The sequence below is a fragment of the Rhipicephalus sanguineus genome, chromosome 11 (genome assembly GCF_013339695.2).
Source record: "Rhipicephalus sanguineus isolate Rsan-2018 chromosome 11, BIME_Rsan_1.4, whole genome shotgun sequence".
In the NCBI taxonomy this organism is placed as follows: Eukaryota; Metazoa; Arthropoda; class Arachnida; order Ixodida; family Ixodidae; genus Rhipicephalus; species Rhipicephalus sanguineus.
In genome coordinates, this window is record NC_051186.1 from 44,760,613 (window position 1) to 44,770,384 (window position 9,772).

General features: G+C 47.5%; 1 protein-coding gene across 1 annotated transcript in view; it reads left to right on the forward strand.

Annotated features, from left to right (window-relative positions):
- Positions 1-7,387, forward strand: part of LOC119374994 (rho-related GTP-binding protein RhoU) — a 105,830-nt gene extending 98,443 nt beyond the window's left edge. Inside the window, exon 4 of the mRNA XM_049411118.1 lies at positions 680-7,387. Coding sequence (XP_049267075.1) covers positions 680-1,042 — 363 coding nt within the window. The 3' untranslated portion in view covers positions 1,043-7,387. The remainder of the gene's footprint in view (positions 1-679) is intronic.
- Positions 7,388-9,772: the final 2,385 nt, after the last annotated feature.

Genomic DNA, 9,772 nt, shown 5'->3' on the forward strand with positions numbered 1-9,772 from the left:
CGCTTAAAGAGGTACTGACACCAATTTTCGAAGCTGATTTTACTCAGAAATACAAATTTCCTGTATACAGATATGACTCTGAGCAAGTCTGAAGCTCAGTAAATTGCCTATATGATATTTTATTTTGATATTAAAGTCAATTTTCGCATGGCGCACCCAATAATATCGACACTAGCGCAACTTCAGGCGACAGTGTCAATTCTGGCGACCTCACGCGCCAGTATGGCTAGTTGTAATGACATCATCTACCAAAACATACAAAATTGCCGCTTGCGCGTCACCAAAAACATTCAAAATGGCGGTTTTTGCGTCACCAACGGACCCACGCAGCGGAGCGGCCGTGGAAGCGTCACTATATCTTGCGTGAGCACGTGACGAGAAGCCCATGCAATGTCGTGACGTGCGGGTACAGTAGGAACCGAAAGTAGCTTTTATGAACATGTATTTAATTTTTCAAGGGGCACTTACGCTTACCAGTATGTTTTCTAGGTTCTTGAGGACTTGGTCTTTCATTTGACGCAACAAAAAACGACAACTGAAAATTTTCGTGTCAGTACCTCATTAGGCTTGCCTGCCGCCAGAACGATGTATTTTATGCAGCGATGTACTAAGCCTAACATGGGTGTTAGGCTTAGCGTGCGTTAAGCCTCACGTCTCATTTCATTATCTCCTTGCGCAGGTTCTCATCGAGCTCGCCCGTTACGGCGAGGAGCCCGTGCCAGAGTCCGCGGCGCGGCATGCCGCACACCGCATGGGGGCGCTGGCCTACGTCGAGTGCTCGGCGCTGACGCAGAAGAACCTCAAGGAGGTCTTCGACACGGCCATCGTCGCCGCGCTCCGCCGGAACAGCCCTGGCCTCGTTGGCAAGGGCTTCAACCTGCTCCCTTCCAGGTCGTCGCCGGGCTCCAGGAACGGCACGGGACAGTTCAGCAACGGATTCGTGCCGTTTCCCCGGAGACGCGCCATGTCGCTAGACCGACGAGGCGCGAGGGACGACGAGGAGAAGAAGACGGGATGGAAGAAGCTGTGCTGCTTCATTTGAGGAAGTGTTTGCTGCGCATGCGCGCGCGTGTGTGACGTGTGTGTGTCCGTGTATGGCGCGTGTGACTGAGTGGTGGTTCCTAAGGACCTGAGTGACGGTTTCAATAAGGACCTGAGTGATGGTTCCAATAACGACCTGGGTTGGCGGTTCTAACAAGGACCTGAGTGACGGTTACAACAAGGACCTTGACGGTTCCAACACGAACCTGGGCTAGAAAATCGTTCCATCAAGTGCGTCAAGCGTTGCTGCTTGGTCTTTAGGCCGCTTTGGTTCTCTCACGTGCCTGTCACCATCCGTGTGCAACGACCGATGGCGGCCATTCTTTTTCGAGTAGAGATATAGACCGACATTACAATGCTACCATGAAACACAAGTCTCAGGGTTGAAGTCTGGCGATTTGGCTACAGTAAAGTGTGGTGGCGTTGTTCGGCCTTAGCCGTGCTTCTCTGTCAGCTGACCACGTGATCTACGATGCAACGACGCCCCCAGGCTCGATCTTTAAAACTAGGGGATGTGACCAAGGTGTGCAACTCAAGTCGAGTCTCAACGTTTCCCGAGTCAAGATCCAACGATGTCGAAAGTTGGGCAAGTTGGAATACACGATTCAAGATCCGGACACCGCATGTGGGACTAAGGAGCAGCTATGAGTCATTCGTTACTTCCTGGAAGTAGCTTTGCGAATGCGTTCCGATCGCACTCTACGGACGCTTCGTGAGCAGGACGTCATCAAACAGTGAGCGCTGGATACTTGCAAGCGCACCTCGCTTTATAGACAATCGCCCATTGTTGCCTGCAGCAGCTGGTTTTTCGGCGAGAGTGGTCCTTGAACGATAAGTCTCGAGTGTGCGAAGTCAAAAGCGTCGAAGCGGTGACTACGACGACTTGAGAAAAAAAAAGAACTATGTATACCAGTTCTAGTGTATGTATAGCTTGGGACTGCTCCCTCTGGCTCGTTAATATGTGACTAGTGGGCGCTTCTGGGTAACGGTGCCACCCACAGTAGTGCCGTTTCCACTTGCCAGAGGTCCTGCACTCGACCGGTGCTGCACACGTCCTGCAAAACCGGTATTCCGTGAACTGCGATAGATTCTACCGACGCAGGTTCTTAAAAAAGTTGACGTGGATAAAATTTATGCTTGGCATTTTTCAAGTATGCGAAAAATTCTCGCTTCAAAAACATCCTACGGGACTTGCAGCACTGTCAAGTGTGGTGGTCTCCCAGTGCCACCATTTTTATGTGTGTGTGAAGCTGAAGCAGCTCACTTGTCGGTGTGTGTGAAGTTGAAACAGCTCGCTTGTCGACTGAAGCAATGTGCGTGATAACCACGGCATCAAGCATCAGCTAACCTGTCGAACGTGCCGTCTGCACTGTGTACTCTATACCATCTGGTCTCGCACGTGTGATCTGGTCACGGTGTTCGGTCTAACTGACCTCTGGCGGATGGTGGCGATAACTGCGCAGTTGAGTGTGGCAACCGCATCACTATGGTACTTCGAGACCTCCGGCAAAATATATAGTTGCCAGTCTTGGAGTACAGTGCCGATTGCTATAAGACTCCGAAACTACCGGCTAATCTCTTATCTGGTTGCCAGTCTCGGAGGACAGCGATGATTATGACACTACTATAGCTAAAACCATTGTCACGGTCCGTTGGGGCAATGCTGAGACGTGACCAAGGACGTGACGTTATTTGACATTGTTAAGGAGCCTGTGTAACGCGAAGTGTCGAGTAGAGCGACGTGTTGAGAGTTTGGACTATAGTGAACTAGAACCAATATCTAGTTTGGACGTTCAAATAACGCAAGTGAGCGGGTCGTAGCGCGACATCTTAGAGGTTTCGGGACGGCGCTGATGGCGTTCCCGCTAAACTATGACAGTGGTCCTTTCGATAAATCGACGCAGAAGATACGTCATCGCATAATATACGCTTTTGTTAGATTGCATGTCTACGACGGCCGATCACTGGTTTCTGCGTTTAACTATGAAGGGGCGCCTTGTTCTTAAAGAATGTCAATCGATTAACGACGGAAAATAATTATCGCAAAGGCGTAACATTACTGAAGCGTTAAAGCCGCTGCTCTGGCGCCAAAAGGGAAGGAAGAAAATGGTTTAGTGATTTCGCATATCTGTAAGTCGTCGAACCCAGTGGCGCGTCATTTATTTTTATACGGGACCTTTACTTCTGTTTAGGAAGATGAAGGCTGTTGAAAAAAATATCATAGAGGATGGAGACCAATCGCAGTCTATGCAAGCTTCTTGCGTTGACGTTGAGAGTATTTAAGGTAAAAAAAAGAATATTTTTATCAGTATGTACGCCCGTTTTATCAACTACATACAAAAGTATTGATATCGCACTTTTTTATCTTTACCAGCTAGAGGCTAGCATTAAATACTCCTGTGTCTCAAACAACCAGGAATTTTCAGAGCGAAATCTGTGCTACGCCACGTCTCCTAAGGTAATTCATCGCGTCGCGATGACCTTGAGCCGCCGGAGCGCAGGCGTGACGTCACGCCACGTGATCCGCTGCGGTACCACGTGACCAGGCGAAGGTTTGGGCACTTTCGTTCGCGATAACTGCGTTTACAAAAGTTAAACCTCAGCCCATTTTTTTCTGAAAGCATGATCAACCGTTATGAAACGGTGCACTCACGAAAAAAAAATCCTTGTATAAACCGTGCGCGAGTTTTTAATAAGAGACATTAGTAATAGTTAGTCTTCCCCACATATCCACCCTAGCCGTACAATATACACTGTAGCTCAACTCTCATACCGTGTTCTTATGACAAGCCCCAGAACCAAACGAATCAAACTACATGTACTGTGCCAACATTCATTGTTATGTTGTACGGTGACGTGTAGAAACACCGCCAAATAGCCTGTGTTCAAACAGCATACCAAAAAAAAAAATCGCTCACGTGCAAAAAAGTTGCATCAACAAACAGCCTTAAGCATTGTGCCAAATGCGACAGTTAAATCTTGTATTTTCGGTTACCTAAGCAACGCCAGACGCGTATTTTGCTGGTAGAGGCTATAGAGATAATCATTCAACTTCAGCACCTGTTGACAAAAGTTTCACGTATGTATGCGCCTGGTAACCGTGCCGCTGAGAAAAACCAGACGGCACCACCAGTCTGGAGAGTTTTAGCGAACGGGCTTTGGAGTCACCAATCCAATCGCAATGAATCTGCTCAACAGGCAAGGGTGCGAAAAATTTACTGAAAACCACTGTCACTACAAAGCTTGGAACGCGATCATGTAGGTATCCAAGTGATTACAGCGCGGTGGGGGTGCGCCAGTGTGGTGAGTTTTAGAGAACCGCCTGCCACATATTTTATCACAGTTAAGCTGCTCAGCAGGCAGGGTTACGAAAACTTTGCTGAAAGACATTGCCACTTCGAAACCTGAGCACGCTCGTGTAAGCAGCCCATTAACTACAGTGTGATTCACCCAACGTGAAGTTTTATGCCAAGCTTGATAAGCCCGACTATTGTTAAGAGACCACGCTCAAAAGTGAATATGTGCGAACGTAAAGCGACCAATCGTTAACGCCATCACATTATAGTTTCAATATTCTGTTCCTCAATACCCGTCAGTAAAGCACCTTAGCTTCGTGTCACTCCGGTCCCTGTATAGCCGTAGTGGAGTAACTGTCACCCCTATAAGAACACTACTGATTGCATTTCTCTCCAAGTGAGGAGTTTTAGCATACCGTAATTGCGCTGAGACATTAGAGCCAGTACCTGTGTACCGCGCACCAAAGATGGGCACTTTTTATACACTCACGAGCTCCCTTCACAGTTATCCGAATCCATATATAAAGTGTAGTGGTGCACAGTCACTGAGTCGTTGCTCGCTACGGCTCCCTAAAACTCCTTATTGCGAATTTTAGCGCACCACAAGTACTTGATGATCTTATTTGCCATATCCGGCTAATGAACACACAAATGCCGTTGACGTCTGTTCCAAGTGCGATTTAAAGGCACACACGGCGCGTACGGAGTTGCTGCGCAAATTACGTCGTGCTAAAACTCCCTAACGTCGATTGTCACCGTGCGTGTAAGGCTGTTTTTTCTTTTTGTAAGTGTGACGCACTTGCTTATATTTTTTCTTGTTATTGCACCGCAATGCACCTTTTTTTGTTGTTGCTGTGAATGCTGTACACATTGCTGTTATCGCTAACGCGTCATTAAAGCGCGCGTGCAGTTGTGTTTCTTTATTATTCTTTTAGCTTGTTCTCGTAGCGCGTTATCAACCAGTGCCCCCCTTATCTCCCGACCTCCTTCAGCCTTTGCGATAGCGCAGGTTGAGATTAGGAGGGGCGCAAACCCCCCTACACCAAGAAATCGAAAGACATATCAGTTCTTTGCCTCGCGCTTTAGACCCTTCGCTGAGTTTGAAGCCCTGGATTGGTGTCCTAGCGCGAAGCGTTGTCTGTGTATCTTATCTTTCTTTATCTGTCCGTGCCGTTTTTTTTTCTTTCTCCTATAACCTTCCGTCTCCTTGTCACTGTTATCATGCGCCGCCGATTTTTGCAGTCGCCGCTAAAGTGCTTTTGATTCATGGTCGACGCAGTCGTCAAAGTCACAGATCTTTGACGATTCATTGTTTTACACGTTAATACAAAATGGGATAGTTTTAGCAGACCATCAGCGCAGTAACGGTACCGTCTATGCATCTATCGAAGCACCACGCCTAATATATTCTGGAGGTCTTGTAAAACTTACCCCCAACGCGAAATTTTGACTCTGGAAATCGATGCACGTTGCGTCGTAGCAGAACACAAGGAGAGGCTTCGTGTCTTTCACAAGCAAGAGAGAACATGTGTATCGATATGTCGGTCTTGCGATCCTCTTGACAGGGTCCCTATCTATATAGATAATGCGCGTAGGCCTGTTTATGGATGCATATACCGAGATCTTACGCACAGATTGTAACATAATTTTTGAACAATCTTAGCGGAATGGCGCAGTTTAATGCGAGTTGTTTGGCGCTACGACAGGGATGAAGCGCTTCAAGAGTTTTGTTTGGTGGCGGCTGCAAAACTCTTTAATTCTGTGCAATGTACTAGTAAAATATTCCATGTTTGCTAACACACTTTTTGTTGCTCAGTCGTCGTTTCGAATGCTGCGGTTATTAATACCCTGTTAACATTGAGTTAGAAGGTTACAGAATGTGGAGCTACATCGGATAAGGAAAATGAAATGTGTGTTCTTTTCAAAGCCGTCATTTCCATGACGCACCAAATTCGCAGAATGGTTCATAGCATGATCATGACTTAGCAGAATTAGCAGAATGGTTTACAGAATGATCAGTGACTTGGTATAATTCGATTAGAACTCTGTATGGTCCACCCTTCCGCATCACCAGGTGCGCAGCAAAGCGTTAAAATTTTATAGTGTACCGAGTTGCCAATCAGATTTCAAAATACAGCCGAGTGCGCATGCGCCGTTCTTGCCGTATATGCCGGACGTTCGCGCTAGCGCGTGTACAGGAGACTGCAGAACGCAAAATCTCGAAATATTCGACAAAAAAAAAAGAGATTGTCACTACTACCGGCCTAAAAACGCTAGGCCTTGATTAGGAAGTTTTAGATAAACTGGATCTCTGTTTAACGTAGTTTATCAATCTTGCGGCTAAAGTATATAGCGCACACAAATGCCGGGTCTATACGTATGCGCGGTGCAAATGCATCTCTACTGGGTATACGCTAAGGCCCCGCATTGATCCCGTGTTTCTAAAACTCCCTAACTTTATTCGCATTATTTGTGGTTTCTCCGACAGCACTTTCGTTGCAGATAGTCCACTAATAACGCGATCTTTGTGAAAAGCAGACAAAAGCTGATGTAACGAATGAGCGAGCTATTAGTGTACATGTAGATTTTCGTGTCGTATCAATTACAAAGGTTTATCCAGAGGAACGTTCCCTAAAACTTCCTAGTTTTGTGCACACGATGTGATTCGTCTGACAGCTAGTTGATGTCGAAGAGAACCTTCAAAGTGTGAACTCTAACACGATGTAATAATTGGAAACCAAGTGTCCACAAAAACAAACAAAAAAAAGTTTTAGGAACTCTGTGTCTTCCTTAAATGTCCTTCTTTTCTTTATTTCTTTCCTTGGTTTGCTTGTGGATACTTCGCGCATGCGCTTTCCAGACTATCGCATGCAGCTGATTTCGTTTGCAAATGCGACTGCTTTGGAGCTGTCACGTGACGTATGTGCGATATTTTTTTTTCTTGGAAGTGACTCGACGTAAATGAAACGTGTGTGACGTGAGTGGTCTGTATATTTGTGTGTATGATTTGTAAATAGGATATTAATAAAAATACGCAATTTTAGGACAAACACTGAAGCTCACGTGTGTGCTATCTATACCGCCATTGGGCAGAACGAATCCTCTCCGGTGTGACGTCACGTGCCCAAGGTGAGTAATCCCCCCCCCCCCCTCCCCGCCCCTAACCTCTTCTTTTAGAAGCAAGATTACCGGATACTCCTGTAAGCTGTGTCTTTTTTTTTTTTTGCTCAAACAGGACACAATTTTTAAAAGATCACTTCACCGGTAGCATAAATGCATGCTCCTTAAACTCGATCACTCGAAGAGGCGGAGGTTAGTTACGCAAGAGACCAAATGCGTTGTCGCCGAACTAACAAAAAGTTCACTAATTAACTTTAATATGACCCATATTGCCATGGACGAATTGTGACGATTTTCTGCAGCCCCTTACTTTATGTTTAAAGGGACACGGATGTTCCACAGAAGCGGCATTGTGGCGAGTGCTGTGATCAGCAAGGCTTTGTACATACCCGAACCCGGCGCGGTGGTCTAGTTGGTATGGAGCTTAACTGCTGACCCGAAGGTAGCGGGATCGAATCCCGGTCGCGGTGACCGCATTTCGATGGAGGCGAAACGCTAGAGGGTCCGTGTACTTAGATTTACGCGCACGTTAAAGAACCCCAGGTGGTCCGAAATTTTCGGAGCCCTCCACTACAGCGTCCTTCATATTCATATCGGTGTTTTTGGGACGTGAAGCCCGAACAATTAATTGCACATACACAGGGAGGCAGACAGGTGTGTAACTGTACCCTCAGCTTCTCTCGCATGAAAAATAATGTTGCAGTGGCTTAGCTCGGCTATGCCAGCATAACGTAGCGTTAGCAAAGGTTCAGCTGATTATTCTTAGCTTTCCTGATTGCCTAGCATTAGCTTGATTATCATGCTTAGTGCTGCTCCAATGACACACACACGGTATACGTATTATGTGGCACGAGTATATATATATATTTTGCCAGGCAACTACGGGATCCGATGAGTCAAGCTTCTCCGCTCTTCTGCGCCGTTGAGCAGAATTTGCGCTCTCCTTCTCCATGGCTATACCACACTGGCAAACTCCAGTCAGAGGCGCTATCAAGCGGCTCCAGCGCAGTGTCAGACGGCGACTGCACAGCGAAGGCGAATAGCTGCGCGCGCTCCGGCGCCAATACGTCTGCCACGGCTACGACGTCACTCCTCTGTAAAGCGCAGACCGGCAGCGGCGGTGCGCGGGAGGTGCCGGCTCCGGTGCGTCACATCACTGATCCTCGCGCATACGTAGCACGGCTCTTGAGGAGGTACGCGAAACTGGCTCGGCTAGGCCAGTGTAGCTAACGCTACAAAAGGAACTGATCGTCTTGCAAGGGTGCATGCGCGAGACATGGCTTGGCGCGTGCAGCTTTTCAAGCAACAGTGACGTTGTGCCATCAGTTTCTATGTGGCGTTTTTTTTTTGTTTTTTTGTTTTTTTTTGCCGCGTGAAGGGGCCAAACAACACATACATGAACGTGGAGCAGTGGGAGACCACGCTGCTTAGCTCAAACATCGAGGACCAACTGCAAGTCATCAGGCAAGCCGAAGATGCCGCTAGGATCGAAGGACTCCTAGCTACCATATAACAGAGCGGAGACGAACACCTCTGACACCTGTCGCTTCAATAAAAGCTGCTCCTCTCTCTCTCTCTCTCTAATGTCCTTGTTTTGCACGCCCTAAAGGCCCGTATTCACAAACAAACTTCATCCTTATCTCGAGTTTTCCGGATCGGTTTTGTGCCTTATAGTGTGTTTGATAAACAAAGTAGGCCGGCATTCACAAACCAATTTTCTAGTTATCTTTTACCCGGTTACCGTTTTTGCGCACTTATAAGGCACGTAGGGAGTACAACAACTTAAGGAAATAATCACACAAGGAGAAGGTTGGTCTGTGAATACGGGCCTCCCCCCTCTCCCCCCTTCACGACGAATCTCTATAACAAATAGCTCAACCTTGTCGTTCTTACTTCCGCTGTGATGGCCACGCCATCACAGCGGAAGTAACACATCACAGCGATCTTGGACACGCCGACTGCTGCCTTCGTCGACGTCACAGCATAAATTGAGCTCGGGCCGCCTCTGGGCCCTCGCGACCAGCCTTAGGTGATCGCCGATGTTGGAGCTGGCTGAGGCTCTCTCCCAGAAATCGTTGGCGTGTCATACGCTATGCGTTACGTGCGTAACGCGTATATCCATGCGGGACATTATGTATATATCCTTGAACAACAGAATCACACGCGCGTACGTGTTCGCGTGAAACCGGTGGAGCCCCACGCATGCCGGCGCTGAAAAAGACCGCACACAGTGAAACCAATTTCCCGCATGTGTCATCAGACTCCCCGCTATCAACAACTCCTCCTCATCAGTCCCCTCGCCAATAAGTTAACAG